At 38.0% G+C, this 16,270-nt stretch overlaps 2 protein-coding genes across 3 annotated transcripts in view; one reads left to right on the top strand and one right to left on the bottom strand.

Annotated features, from left to right (window-relative positions):
* The window catches only part of frmd3 (FERM domain containing 3), a 53,965-nt gene that overhangs the window by 5,586 nt on the left and 32,109 nt on the right, over nt 1-16,270 (bottom strand). For both annotated transcript variants that reach the window (XM_056772845.1, XM_056772846.1), the window contains exons 11-13: nt 5,720-5,794; nt 5,511-5,579; nt 5,075-5,199 (exon numbers count right to left, since the gene is read on the bottom strand). In XM_056772845.1, the coding sequence (XP_056628823.1) occupies nt 5,075-5,199; nt 5,511-5,579; nt 5,720-5,794 (269 nt within the window). The remainder of the gene's footprint in view (nt 1-5,074; nt 5,200-5,510; nt 5,580-5,719; nt 5,795-16,270) is intronic.
* The window catches only part of rasef (RAS and EF-hand domain containing), a 35,584-nt gene that overhangs the window by 18,270 nt on the left and 1,044 nt on the right, over nt 1-16,270 (top strand). The gene's annotated exons all lie outside the window — the stretch shown is intronic.

Here is a 16,270-nt window from a genome sequence, read left to right as displayed (position 1 = left end):
CATATCCTTGTAGATGAAGGCATGGGCACAGACAACATGTCGCCATAGCGACACATACTTTATAAAGAGCCCAGGAGGAGGTAAGAGTCACTAGAAACAGACCACTCAGGTTACCATGGCAACAATCAGACACAATAACTAAATTGGAAGGTGATTTTACAAAAGAACATAAAAATCGACCTAAAGATACAGACGTCATCAAGTATTTCTCAAAGTAAAAAGAACAAGTTGACATCTGCAGCCTCCGGCTCACCATATGATTTGAATCCTAACTGGCCCAAATTTGAAAAAAGGCCATCCCTACATCTCGACAATATTCTGGTGCTTAGAAATTCTTTACAGTTTTTCAGCGAAAGCATGATGGGCACAGAGACATGATGAAAAACCCGTAATCATCACATCCGCTCAACTCTAAAATTCGAAACAAAATATGTTTCATTTTAACTCATATGATTAACATTAACATCTTAAGAAGTTGAAGTTTAAATTTATGAGGAACATGTCTACATCTGCGTTTAGAATTCTTAATTTACAGAATGAAAGTACTGTAATAGTCACTGATGAAATGAAGTATAGCCAGTTAGCCACGCTGTTCCTATAAATAATGATTCCGACTTCAGCATTGCACCATTACAGTCACAAATAACAAACGCGAATATGAAAGCATCAGATTTGGGTAGCTTCCATACCAGTTCCTGAGATACGCTCCCCGTGGCCAAGAAGTCGTACATAGACATCTCGTGCTGTGTGGTTGGCCATGCGGAGCTGTAGGCTGTGGCGCGTGGTGATCTTTATCTGACAACGCATGGGGTCCAATTGGTCCCTAAAACTGTTACCCAGAAATCCATTAAGAACCTCATCTGCATCTCTTTGTAGATCTTCCTCAGCAACCGTTTCACAACCCACCTCATCCTGAACGCCATTCTGCACTCCCCCTGCTCTCCAATAACATCCATATTGGACCCTCTCTAAAAACCTTCCGCTGCGATCGCAGCCTATCTGCAGAATGACCTTCTGCTGGGTTCTTCTTCGGTTAAATGATGTCAAGCACTCATCCTGAGTCATCTGGCTTTGGTCATTGCTGTAATAAATCGCGTTCACCCATAGGATGGGGTCTGGCCGACCCCTTATCTTCACTGGATAGCAGACAGTGCTAACAAAGTCGGGGCATTAGGGGTCGGATCAGCCCAAATGCAGGATGAGCTATTTATACAGCATCACACATAGCATATGGCTTTGGTAATCACAGCGGCTGATTATGATGAAAAAGATACGCTCTGCAGAACAGTACATCTCATAGACACATTCGGATTTAGTCTGAGGTGTTCTGCTTTTTTTGCCTTTGCTTTTCATTCATTATTACTACAACAGTTATTAAAGGAATACTAAACAATGTGAGGAAAATAACAAATTCGATCAAGTTTCTGATAACCTTTGCAATTATCAAAAAAACGACACCACTGTGGCCATTGTGAATCCAAAAGTTAAAAAAACATTTTCAGTCTTATTTCACTGGTATTCATTATTATTTAATGAGTTGGCTATTTTGCATGATTTTGTACAATGTGCATTGTACAAAAACATGATTAATCATGAAATCACGAAGGCCTCTGTCTAACCTAAACAGCACTGGAGGGAAAGCAGATCGTATTAAACAAATGAGACTGCACAAATTCATAATCCCTGTAAATTGTTCTTGGGCTCAAACAAAGTAATAAAAAGCGACTATTTTATGCAAGAGAAGAGCATGCAAGCAAGTGGTCTATTTTAATCATAGGTCATGATGATGTCATATAAATAAGACACAAACGTCCTTACCAGTGTAGAAAGCCAGATATTATAGTATGACTCAATGCTCTCTAGTGAGGAACATAGAACACAATACGGTTGAATATGGGCCAGTAACACCGTACCAACCATACAATTGCATTGCCTCTGGGCAGCTATTTATGTCATAGCAAGTTCACAGTCCTTTCTACTTGAACGGAGGAAGGCAGATATTTCTAAAATCGCTGATTAAACAGCATATTTCCGATCCATAATCAAACATGACATGAACTGTATGATATCTTTAGTTTGTAAAGCTTAAATTTCTTCAATTAATTTCTGATTGACGTTTGGCTCGTTTTACTGGAAGGCGGGACTTCCTTCACTAGAGCGGCCATATTGAGAGTCGCATCCCTCACCATTCATTGTAATGGCAGTGGCGCATCTTGTTAATATTAATATCTTTGGCTATATTTACTAAAGAGGTATCTTGAAGAATGTTCGTAACCAAACAAGAGCGGTACCCATTCACTTCTATTGTATGGACACAAAGCCAAGTCGATTGCTCCGTTACCAACAGGTTAACCATTTAGGTTCTAAATGACCAAAGTGAGAGTAAATGATGAGAGAATTTTCATTTTGTGGTGAACTATCTTTGTAAGTAGCAAACCACCAACAACCAATCAAAATATATCTACTGCTATATCTACAAAACCCTAGCCTCGTGGATGGTGTAGCATTTGGTGTTGTTTCACTTCAATGGCATATACACAAAAGTCGTCTTTTTGGAACTGAACCATTTTAATTAACAAAAATAGAAGCAGCAACCTTTGAATATGCGTATGTTTTATGATTGTTCAATATACTACAGTGAATATTTGATTTTATCCACCAAAAAATACCTTGACACGTATTGCTTAAAAGAAACAGTATAACATTAGTTCAGAGTAAATTTCAAGCATCATCTTTTTGCAGTTGCCACTTGGTTTGGATATTCATAATAGATAAATAATAAAGAGAGTGCAGATAAGGGAAGACTGTGATCGTACAGGATGTACAAGAAAACCGAGAGACAGGCTTATGTGGTATTTAGTCCTTAAAACCTTGTCCTTCACTTTGGTAACTCAATCTGTGAGAGGCTTAGACATGATGCAGTACCAGCTTCAGAACTTTTCACACAGCCTTTGTGTTTCCTGATTGACACAACTAGACCTGTCAACCTGGCAAAAGCTTAATAAATATTTTAATTTACAACCTTTCTGGAATGAATGATACGAGTTTAAACAAAAGAATGATTCAATTGAGTTAACCAGCAGCTTCTGACTTTATGACATTTAGCATGTGAATCGTTGCTTTAATGTGCACCTCTTCAGTACTTTTATAGCACAAGTCTGGGCATGACTCCAAATAATCAGTGCTAACATGATGTCTGCTGAGAAGATCGTATGAGTATTTTAATGCTCTGATTGGAGTCTCCACAGAGACCAACACATCATCGGCTAATTTTCAAAAGATCCCACGAGAGCAAGTGCCTTACATCTGTCATTAGCATCAGTACAGTTGTTTTAAAGGTTCACAGGACACTATTTTGCTTGCTTTTGACTGCATACAGACACCTGAAGGTAATGCTCACTGTAAAGCTTTTGTTTTTATTACTGATGCCACAATATGCCACTTGGAAGCACAATATGCCACTTAATAATTTATTTTGCAACCAAGTAGTATTTTGCCATTCATGTTCTGTATCATCTACACAGCAGCCGCATGTTTTTCTAAGAGTAAACCATTGTAGTGACTGGATCATTGAGAGGAAAGCCATAAACCCCCTCACTCCCTTTTGTCCTGTTTTTCTCCAGGGGTCTGGTTTTAGGTTTTGAACTCTCACAGAGAGTGTGATAACCATTGGTTTCGCTGTAGGATATTTACGACTCCTAAGCTTCAAAGCATTGGTAGGAAGTCTCTGTCCCATCTCTAACTTAACATCTGAGGCTTACCAGAGAGACTTCTCTAACAAATAGGAACATATGTGATTTAAACTATCCTTTTCTATAAATGTATCTAAATGTCTAGGTTGTGTGTTGGCGCTCGTGCCATTTTAAATAGTCTGTAACTGTTAGATATACAAGTTTTGATTTAGGGTTCATTTGATGTATTCATACGTTGGGATGATTCACAGTTCAATGCCTTGCACGTTTCATATTTTACTACACCTCTCTGAAATCCCTATATGATGAGCTATGTTATAAAAGCATAGCATGCATCATACTATGTCCATAACTAAGTTTAGGTATTAAATGCAAACTGACCATACTGTCAGAGCTATGCAAATGAGGCGCTATGCGAAACAAAGGAACTTTCTCTGGCCCACTTATCACTTTCATGGCATTGGCACGCAGGCCACATGGGGGCAGGGCAGGTATGCATTTAAAAACACCATCAGCGATCCACTTTGGATGATTTAGGAATTGGAAGGGAAAAGAAAGAGAATGGTCCAACACGGAGATAGCAAGTATCCGATTCTATTTATAGAATAGCTGCATTAAGAGAGTGCCTCTCTGTTAAAGATGATTTTATTGGTTTTCAGACATGTTTTACCTGCCTCGCGACCATGCCCTCTCTCTCTCTCACTCTCACTCTCTCTCTATGCGCTTCCTAGTGTGTTTGTGTTTCATGTATTTGTTGGTGTTTATGCGATCGTCATTAAGTTTACCATGCAGAGTAGAGTTTAATCAAAAAACATGAAGGCATTTGTGATGGGTTTTCTGTGCTCACGCTCACAAACTGGTTACTTAAACTGTGTATCGATCTATACTACCTCTGCTGTTAATTCTGTTTGGTAAAGTCACGTTACTTATGGTCATGAGACAACGTCAATGTATAAATCATTGATGCATTTGCTGGACGAATACATATAGGATTTTTATCACTATACTGCTAATCAGAGATTGTAAAATATGTATGTGTAATGAAGATTATTATACGTATTTTCCTTTAAGCGAAACTAATTCCTTGACTGAAATTGACGTTTTAAATAACTAATTTCATGGATGTGATCTTGATAGATCCGATGGAGAATCATATTTGGTGAGTTAAACTCATCCTTATTTTAACATGCAGCTAAAATCGCTACACCATCTTTAATACATAAGAGGAACAGTATTAAAGAAACCTATCTGGAAAGATCTGTTTGGGAATAAGGGCACACACCCATCCTATTCGTCTGCCTAAAAATGTCTAGGTTTGTAAAATGAGCCCCTTTGGATTTTCAGGCACATTCACATTCATAATAGAAGCATGTTTGTGTTACCATTGTCTGCTGAGATATCTCTGCGTTCCCTGCTAGAGCTTAGTGCTGGTAGGAGTGGCTCCATGTTCATTATAAGTTGTTTATGACTGAGTGAAGAAAAGCTTCTGCTTTGGCCAAACTGACACCTTAGACAACCACAAGAAGACAAAACAGAGCAAAGTCCAATATAAGTTGATTAGAATGCTTGTATGAGGGCCAATCTGAATTTGTCTGACATCAAACCCAGGAGCACTTAACCTTAAAAATTCTATATGAACAGGGATACAATATTCACAATTTGTCTTTTAACACAAAAGTCATGAGATAAAATGTAGACACTTGAAAACATCTGAAAATACAGGCAAGCATAAACATGAAGACTAACAAACAACCACAAAATTCCAATTGTGTCTGTATTACAATATAAGAAATTAATTAAAATGGAGATGTTACTGACCTGTGTACAACAGGTGGTTCTCTTTGAATCTTTGAACTGGCTTCAATCACTTCTTTAGCCACCCGCCCACTGAAAACACACATATTCACTTACTCATGTTATTGCATTCACACTTATGAGAAATGCAACTAATCAAATTGGAATATATGACGTATGTTTAGTGCAAACAGCTTTGAGGTTACGAAGTACATTTAATCAAATAATCTCACCTGTATCGAAATCTGCTTCCCTTGAAAAATATACTGCAGCTGGACACAGTCTTTATCTGACTTGATTTTGCACATCTAAATCACAGAAAACAGAGGAAATTTATTCAAACATTACAGAAATCAAGTCATTTCTACATGAAGAGTGATTTGTGTGTGCATGCAGCTTTGCACAATACATATTGAACACACTTCAATCAAAGGTCTGGTATTGAAATGTATGTCCAAAATATAAGCCCATCCCAAAATGCCGGAAAAACTACTTTCCTCCCAATTTTTTGTCTGTAAAAACACAAACAGACAGTGCTTTTCAGTGTTGCTATCACCCAAAGCAACTGCATCTTGCTGTTTGGTTTCAGTTGTCTGCCATTCATAGTTTAGATCCTAATTATGAGAGAGTTACTACTTTGTTTATGAAGAAGTAAAGCATACCCCTTGCTTTTCTCTATATAAACAAGTCTCTTGGGAATGCTGAAAAACATGCAGAATATACTTAGCTCTAATAGTCCCTTATTTTTCTAAGTTACCAGACTGTAAAAAACCGTACAAAGACTTCTGATATTGGACCTTGTTATTCTGAATAGGAGATTATATTATAAAGTGTCTCAACAGGTTAGATACCAATCTGTCATTTGCATGTGTACTGTACGTTTCACAGTATTGTTCCCGAATAGCCTAACTATTAAAGACAGGGCTGTCGCAAGGGGGATGCAAGAGCCTGTGCGAACTTGATATGCGAGGAGGAGAGAATGGTTTTTGCATAGGTTTTATGATGATTTATGATGATTCTTAAAGACAGCATGCACCGTGCAGTGAGTCTGCTGCCAAAGTGACGAACGTTCTAACACGCATCTGATGAACAGATAAACCGCGCTCTTTGTTGTTAATGTTGTGGATATTTCAGCTTTAATAAGTTTGTTTCAAGAAAAACTCACGTCGGCTCTTAAAGGAGCCAGCTCAGACCCATAACTACCGGCATGAATGTGCTTTTGAGATGTGGTTATACTCTGCCATCAGAAGGGACTGAGGACTGATGCAGACATTTTCCTCATAAATTGGTTATTAAAATTTATAAATTTATGTAACATTTGGTCAAAACAAAAGCAGCAGATATTGCTTGTTCAGATCCATTATTTTATATATGCCTTACATACAGTATTTACCTCACAAACAACACAAACTATACCTCAAACCATTAGATTTGTCTGCACAAAGAAGCACTCGTAAAGAAAATAATTGTATATTACGGATTGCATCATTAATAATACCCAGAATGTGCAAATCTTTTAAAGAAGGCAAATAATTTTTATTTGGCTTCTACTCTGGAATAACCTCCCTCACAATGATCAGCATTTGGACACACTTTGTCAGTTTAACTCCATACTAAAGACTTCCAGCCTAAAAATGTTCATGTCACAAACATTTCTTTTAGTGTAATTTTTAAATGATTCTTTGCGAATCACTAAATTAGATACTTAAGTACAGATACCAATCGACGCATCTTTTGTTCAGGCAGCTGCTCGACCTCTTAGTAACATTTTACTGAGTGATGACTTTACTGACGTCAGCACAGACCCAGTGCCCCTAAACGTATCACTTCAAGGATCTATAATGAACAAATAACATAAAATGCTACAAATTTTAATGCTACTAACAGCTGTACAACAGCCAAATTCTTCAGCTTAACATATCTACATATAGGAAACACTGTACCAAAGGACACCCCACTTACTATCACCATAACAGACAATGTGAGACAGATATTATAGACACCCCAATCATGCAGATCTGCCAGCCAATGCCTGGGTATGCTGCTGCTGAGCCATTCGGTAGTTCCCAAGTACACTCGAAGGAAGAGTTCACCAAAAAAAATTAATTATACTATATTTTATTCACCCACCAGCTGTTCAAGGGTGGTTGTTCTGATTCTGAGAAGACGAAAAATGTGCCAGTTTTGCATGTTTGTGCAAATTTGCAGTTTTGCAAGACCATGAAATTTGTAACTGATAGACTGATATGTGGTTAATATGACAACAGGTGTAATTGACATTGCTCTTGTTTGGTGTGCCTGGTGTCTGGCTGCCGTTTAAGCTCCTAATTAAAAAGCTTTCCGCAGAAATGTGATCCTACTCATACACAGTAACTAGAGACAGGAACAAGGAGAACAGAAATGAAGAACTTGCATTAGGCAACAGAGCAATTTGTGTGTCCTCAATAACTTCAAGTAGTAGTTCACCTTCAAAATAAAAATTCTGTCATCATTATCTCACCCTCTTGTCATTTCAAACCTGTATGACTTTCTTTCTTCCACAGAATACATAAGAAGATAATTTGAAGAATGTGGTTAACAGCCCCCCTTTCACTTGCATTGGTTGCAATAGAACTGAATGGGGGCTGTGCTGTTCTGTTACCAACATTTTTCAAAATATCTTCCTTTGTGTTCTGCAGAAGAAAGAAGGTCGTAAAGGTTTGAAATTAAAACAGGGTGAGTAACTAATGAAAGAATTTTCCTTTTGAAAGTGAACTACTCCTTTCATTATGTAATGCAGATTACTTGAATAAAACTACATGCAAAATATGAATTTAAATTATGTTTCTAATGATGCTTTTCATGCAAATAATCGATTTAGTTTTTTATTATATTTCTTTTATTACTAGTTCATTTTCATCTGCTATATAATGTAAAACTTTAGCCACTTTCGACTTTAATTCAACCTAAAATATTATGCTACAAATATGACATTTTCTTGCAATGCATTATACATTTTAAAACTTCTTTCAGTTCATCAACCATTTAACTTATCACCATCCACTTCCAATCCCGGACTTGCACTACACGACAAATTTTTACTTGACTCATGTACTTTACACAGCAGACTAGTGGCCTTTACCATAGCATCACTACAAGGAAGCAGGATTTATATTGGCACAGTCTGGGATGTAAATATTGCGTCATTAGTCATAAAATAAGGGTAACTGGTGATAAGAACAATGTTTTGTCAGATGTTAGTGCTTTACAAAAATTACCCATGTGAATGCCATTCGGAATAATTATATGATCAACATCCTGTCCCTCTACAATTTGCCGCTTTCAACAAGGTTAAGTTTCTTCAATAAACACCACATATTTGCTTTAAATGTGCCATCTACCACCCAACGATTTATATTCTTTCAATTCATGTCCATGAAAAAGGCCATCAAAATGTTTAAGGCCTAAAAGCGATGGTAGTCCTTGACCTTACATCAATTACAAGGTACTGGTAATGCTTTCTCTGCCACTCGATCCTACAATTATAACAATCCAAGTAATAATTTACCAAACTTTATTTACTTGAATAACGTTAGGGGGATATATTCAGTAAGCTCACTGGAGAATGAATGAGTATAAACACTTTCTAATGCCTTTATAGTCTTTCTAATGCCGCAGTCAGACTAGACTTTGAGCATGCGAATAAGTTCGGATGGTGCTACGAAAATGGGTGGAAGCGATTCCCCCATCTTTTAGCATTTCTGTACCGAGAGGTCACGCTGTGACGTTTTGATCTTCAATTGGCCTCCGCACTCAGGTGACGCGAATTTGCTGGTCAGAATGCACCAAATTTGAACTTTGTGGGCATTTTCCAAACAGCATGTATGCGTCCTTGAAGTGCCCTTCACGTGCCCTTCACGGGTGGATACCTGAATACCTTCGCGAAGGTCCCGTTCAGAAGTCGGTTGGCGAAGGGCACATGCCATGATCACTTCAAGGAATTGAGTTCCATTTGTGATCACGTGATCTTGGATTACGAGTTCTCGCAAGGCATTTGGAAGCAAATATGATGCGCGATTTTGACGTGGCCTACAAATTTAAGTACAATAATTTAGTTTGTATTTGTTTTACACTATTTTTGTCAGGGATAAATATGATTTAAGATGGTTAGAATAAAGTATAAGATCATTTAGTTGATAGGAAAACGTCTTGGTTATGTCTGTAACCTCAGTTCCCTGATGGAGGGAACGAGACGTTGTGTCGAGAACGACAGATGGGGTTCGCCCTTGAGAACCAATCAACTCTGACTACTATAGAAAAGGCCCATGAAATTTGGCGAATGAAATTTTCCATTATGCCACAACACGTATCGTATTCTGCTGCAGTTGTGAGAGGCTCTCAGGCTCTTCAGAACAAGAGGTAAATGAACTAGGACAAAACATCACTCAACCGTTCCCATTACAGTCTCAAACAGGTTTGCCCCGCTCAGTGACGCACCAACTGAGAAACCTGCTGAAAGTGCCCTACTTATCGGTGATTTTATTGTTCGGAACGTTAACATAGAGGCACCAGCCACCATAGTCAAATGCTTACCGGGAGCCAGAGCGCCTGACATCAAGTCAAATTTAAATGTGCTGGCTAAGGCTAATCGTAAATTCAGAAAGATTGTTATCCACGTCGGCACAAATGATGTTTGACTTCGTCAATCGGAGGTCACCAAAGATAATGTTAAAGAGGTTAATGTTAACAATGTCAGACACTGTAATATTCTCTGACCCCCTCACTGCTTATCGTGGTGATGAGATCTATAGCAGATTATCATCACTAAATGGCTGGTTGTCTGAGTGGTGCCTGGAGAAAAATATAGTTTTTATAAATAACTGGAAGAGTTTTCCTGGATGGGGGTTCCCTCCTGTATAGAAATATGGCACAAAGTCTTAATAATGCTAAAACTTGGGCCCAGGTCAGGGAGCAGACAGAATGATTTAACCAACTGTCTGCTTGCCGTCTCACGTCGCAGAATACACAAAATGTACAACATGTAATAATCTCTTCTCCCAAACATCATAAAACAGACTGTGTCGGTCCCCCGGATCAGAAAACATAAGATAATGCGCAAACCTCTTGAAAGTAATTTAATAAACGTTAAACAAATCAAACATGAGCAAAATACAGATAATCAACTGTTACAGCTCGGATTGCTAAATATAAGATCTCTCTTTAATACTGTTTTAGGGTATAAATGTGGACAACGTTAAAATCCTTCAGCAGAGTGAAGACATTTCGGATCATTATCTGATATTATATTTGCTTCACTGGCCTACGGCTGCAAATCAAACTCCATGTTACAAATATGGTAGAACAATTACTTCAATTATCAAAGATGCATTTCTCGATAATCTGCATGAACCGTCTCAAATCTCTAGCATGAAAAATAATGGTGAAGATCTTTTTGTCATTACTGTTGAAAATTTTAACTCCAGCTTCTTGGAGTTAAACACTAGAAACACTAGACACTGTTGCTCCTCTGCGTTTAAAGAAGATTAAAAAAGGCAGCCCAACACCGTGGTATAACGAACACACTCCTACTTTTCATCACTAATAGAAGAAAACCAGCACAACCCTAGGTTTTTATTTAAAACAGTGGCAAAATTAAGTGGACATCCAACTCTCTGGATATCAGCATAACAGTAATACATTTATGAACCACTTCACAAGAAAAATCCAAGATATTAGAGAAAAATTTATTACAATGCAACCAGAACTGAAACCTGCTAAACAAACTAACTACAGCGCCAATAAGGAAAAATTGCAATTTTTTCTAACGTAGATCACGATGAACTGTCTAAACTCATTAGATCATCTAAATCAACAACATTCATGCTAGACCCTATACCGACAAAACTACTGAAATAGATGCTCCCAGAAATTATAGATCCTCTTCTTAGTATTTACTATTTATTATTAACTCATCTCTGACATTAGGACATGTGCCTTAAGCATATAAGGTGGCTGTAATAAGGCCCCATGTCAAAAAAAACACCTCAACAATAGAGAACTAGGGAATTACATGCCTATATCGAATTTACATTTCATATCTAAAGATCTGGAAAAAGTAGTTTCAACTCAATTATGCTCCTTCCTCCAAAGGAATGACATTAATGAAGAATCCCAGTCTGGATTTAGAGCATTTCAGAGAACAGAGACTGCTTTGATCAGAGTTACAAATTATCTGCTTTTGCATCTGAGCGAGGTTGTATTTCGAAATTGGTGCTGCTAGACCTTAGTGCTGGATTTGACACCATTGACCACGGCACACTCCTGCACTCCTAGGGCAATCGTGGCCTAATGGTTAGAGAGTCGGACTCGTGACCAGAAGGTTGTCTGTTCGATCCTAAAGGCCGGCGGGTAACGACTGAGGTGCCCTTGAGCAAGGCACCTTACCCCTACTTGCTGCCCGGGCACTGCAGTGATAGCTGCCCACTGCTCCGGATGTGCGTGTGTTCACTACTTGATGTGCGTGTGTTCACTACTTGATGTGCGTGTGTTCACTACTTACTGGATGGGTTAAAAGCAGGTCACATTTTGGGTAATTTTAGACTCGAAAATTATGTTGCCATTAACGGAATAGCATAGAAATGGTTTAAGTCTTATTTATCCAACCCGTTTTCAATTAGTAGCAATTAACAATGAGGAAGTCCAGCACGGTGTACCAAAGGGCTCAGTCTTAGGGCCTCTGCTCTTCGCATTATACACACTACCTCTAGGAGAAGTAATAAAGTGACACAGAATTAGCTTTCACTGTTATGCTGATAATCCTCAACTTTATATTTCCTCGAAGCCTTATGAAACACAGCAGTTCCATCGAATAATGGAATGCATAGTCGATATAAAAAACTGGATGAGAAACAATTTCTTATTACTGAACTCAGACAAAACAGAAGTGTTACTTATTGGATCGAAAACCACTGTACAAAATAGAATACTGCTCAACTATTGACGGATGCTCCATAAAACCATCGTCGTCAGCTAAGAATCTTGGCATTCTATTCGATAGTAATCTGTCATTTGAGAGCCATGTCACCAACACCTGGAAAATTGTGTTTTTCAATTTTAAGAATATATCTAAACTACGTCATATGCTGTCATTGTAAGATGCAGAGAAGTAAATTCATGCATTCATGACATCAAGACTAGATTACTGTAGTGGACTGTTAGGTGGTTGCCCTGCAGGCTTATTACAAAAACTCCAAATAGATCAAAAACGCTGCAGCTCGGGTTCTTACACATACAAAAAAGTATGAGCATATTAGCCCGGTTCTGTCAACCTTACACTGGTTACCTATAAAGCATTGCATTAACTTTAAGATCTTGCTTATTACCTACAAAGCCCTTAATGGTTTAGCTCCTCAGTATTTGAGCAAACTTCTATTGTATTACAGTCCTTCAAGTGCATTACACTCTCAGGCATCCTGTCAGTTGGTAATACATAGAATTTCAAAATCAAGTGCAGGGGGTAGATCCATTTCCTATCGAGCCCCTAAACTTTGGAATAGTCTTCCCTGGACTGTCCGGGAGGCAGACACACTCTGTCCGTTTAAATCTAGACTAAAGACGCATCTTTTTAATCTTGCATACACTAAACTTCTATAATATAAATCCTCAGAGGGTTTAGGCTGCATTATTTAGATCAACCGGAAGCAGGAACACTTCCAACAACAACTGATGTACTTGTTGCATCAAAGAGTGCAGAACAGTCCTCTACTCTCAGCCAGTCTTGTCTCATTGTTCCAAGGTTACTGCAGGATGCAGTTCATGCCCAGACCTAATGGCAGTGCGGAGAATGGTAAGCAGTGACCTGACAAGAGCTTAGATGATAGAGCTGGATAAAGGACGTGCCGACCTGACACGACTTCACTAAAAAAATCAAATGTTATTAGATTATTAATGATAATCTTAAATCTATAATTTACCTTATTAGTAATTTTTTTTTTATTTAGCCTTGTAGTGCAAGCATTTTCGAGCTTGTGCAGAGGCAACAGCTTTTGCCAGAGGGGAACTGGAATCCCCTGGTTGGGCCTGGTTTATCCTGAGTGTTTTTTCTTGATTAGAGTTTTTGGTTCCTTGCCACCGTTTGCATACTGTTTTGCACTATTTGTCTGGCTGGGGGGACTGCTTTAGAATTCAGAAGTTTTACATAATTAATATTGCATATAGAAATTTATAGTCTGTTTAATATTTGGCCTGTGTTTCTCTCTCCTTTATCTTAACTGTGTGCTTTCAATGTGAGTGCGTGCGTGTCCGTGTGTGTCTGTGTGTCTATGTCGATTTGTGTAAATATGTGTGCATATAGTGTGTGGAGCATTTACTTTGTATGTGGGTATGTCTGTCTTCTGTGTTTTCACCTTTTTCTTGTTTTTACAGATACATGACTTTAGTTGTTTTGCTAATAGTCAATTTGTCTCGTGTACAGCTGCTTTGCAACAATGGAAATTGTAAAAAGCGCTACATAAATAAAGTTGAGTTAAGAAGTGTGAGTGGAGTTGTGCCACAACAACACGCTTTAAAACCTTAGGAGGAATGGGTAGATTTGAAATAGGCCTGCAAATAGGTCAGAATTATCACAACCTTGAGGGCATTTGGAACAATACCAGTAGAAAGGGAGATGTTCACAATGTTTGAAATGAGGGGACTAGTTGAGGGGAGACAGCCCTAAGGAAGAGTTGTTGGGATTGGGTCAAGAATACATGTAGTAGTAGCACTCCTGCTCAGAGGAACAGATTGGCAGCTTAGTCGGTAGAAGAATACTGTTGATTGTCTTAAAAATCCTGTTGAGGTTTGCAGCACCATCGCCAATGAAAGACGAGTAGTCTCTTGTTCTTGCTGCTTTAAGTTCTTCAAAATATTGAGTCAAATATTTATCATACATGAGCTTATGGACAGTTAAACCAGTTTTCTGGCGTTCAAGCTGCCTACTTTTTGCCTTGAGAGCCCTGAGCTTATTGGTGTACCAAAGAGAAGATTTAGTCAATTTAACAACACGTTCTCTCTCCAAAGGGCTAACACGTCTAAAGCAGGTGAATAAGTGGAATTGTAGTGATCCACAGATTCAACTGTTGTGTTCTCTGGCATTAAACATGAAGACTGTCATAATTAATGTTTTTGCCATTTCTAAAACTGATGACCCTTTTTTGTGCACATCTTCTAAATTAAAGATTTAAATTTAAAGTGAGAAGCTTATGATTATAACAGTTCAACGTGTGCACATCTTCATCACCGGATTGCACTTCCCATAATACCTAGCACCCGTCTCACCTGATCTTCATCACTGAACGTTAGTTGTTAATCGCCATCACCTGTGTATCACTCATTATCTGTTTTATTTAAGTTCTCCCTTTCCTAGTGTTATTTGTCCAGTATTGTAAATATAGGGTTATGGTGTGGTGCTTACCCCTGTTTCTATGTGAATTAAAAGAAAAAGGTGTACAGCTGCACTCCTCCTTTGTTCATGCATGGCTGCATGTACATACAGGCAGAGAGTTTCGCAGGCTTAAATTATGCTATTGTTTGAATATTTGATGAGAGTGGTAATCATCAAATATTACATTTATACACTTAGAATTACATTTATCCATTTAGGGGACCCTTGTGTTTGTTAAAGCGGCAAACAAATGAGAGCTATAAAAAGCAAACCTATTAAACGACTGTTTTGTTCAACATATGTTTGTGTCTCCCATACAATGCATTTACTTGGGTGGACCATCCACTTGGAGTCACATTTCGTAATTTCTTATCCATCCGTGATAATGACTGTATCTGTGATCGATTAACTAGTGAATAAACAGCGCTTCTATGTCTTCTCTCTTTCCTGACTTGTTTGTTTGTGAGAGGTCTCCCGTGTTCACATGCTCTCTCTCGGTGCATTCCAGATGGGATATTTTTTTCCCTCCGAATGGCCCTTCGGGAAGGGGACACCATAAAAATTGTTGATCTAAATAAATAGAATATGAGATAGTTTTCTTGCTTCTTTGCCAAGTAAATTTTAAATGGACACATTACAGTTTTTTTCAACTGCTTAGACACAATATGTTTACTTGTCACACAATTTCTGAAACCTGACACTCAAACACCAGAACCACACACCAAATCTGCAAAAACATACACTAATTCTCGCCCTTTGACACGTTTTTTTAGTTGTAAAAAAACACTTTTTGCAAAACATCTTTCTGAGAGTCTAGTCAATATACGTTTAGAAATTAGAACAGGTATGTAAAACTCTACTGTTATGTACACATGTTCTAATGTTCTAATGTACACATACTGTAATAGCTATTTCAGCATAACAAACAGTAGACTATAATACATATAGGTTTTACATTACCCTTGCTTTAATTTACTACAGTGCACTGCATGGGTCACAGTCTGGTGAGGTTTCAAACTGTACAACAGTACAGCTGACTGTAAGAAGAGATTCTGATCAAATTGTATAAAGTAGTATATAATGTTACAGTTTATGGCACACACTCACACTGTTCCTGAATCTTCTACAAAGTGGAAAGGCGAAGGTTTCATGGTGGGCATGGTCACATGCTCAGTGAAGCGCAAGAGACAGCTTTCATGAATTTGTTTTTGGCCAATAATGCAATTAGAATTTGTGAAATACGCAACCATTTCCTAAATCTTGCCACAATTTTTGCCCTGCAGAAAACGTATATACATTTTGTACTGTTGACTGTAATAATATAGTAAATAAAAAGTTGGGTTTCAATCTTGCTTTTGTTTTTACCGTGAATTTTCAACATCTA

Source organism: Triplophysa dalaica, chromosome 18 (genome assembly GCF_015846415.1).
Source record: "Triplophysa dalaica isolate WHDGS20190420 chromosome 18, ASM1584641v1, whole genome shotgun sequence".
Lineage (NCBI taxonomy): Eukaryota > Metazoa > Chordata > Actinopteri > Cypriniformes > Nemacheilidae > Triplophysa > Triplophysa dalaica.
The sequence above is the reverse complement of the archived record's forward strand: the minus strand, read 5'-3'. Positions and strand labels throughout refer to the sequence as shown.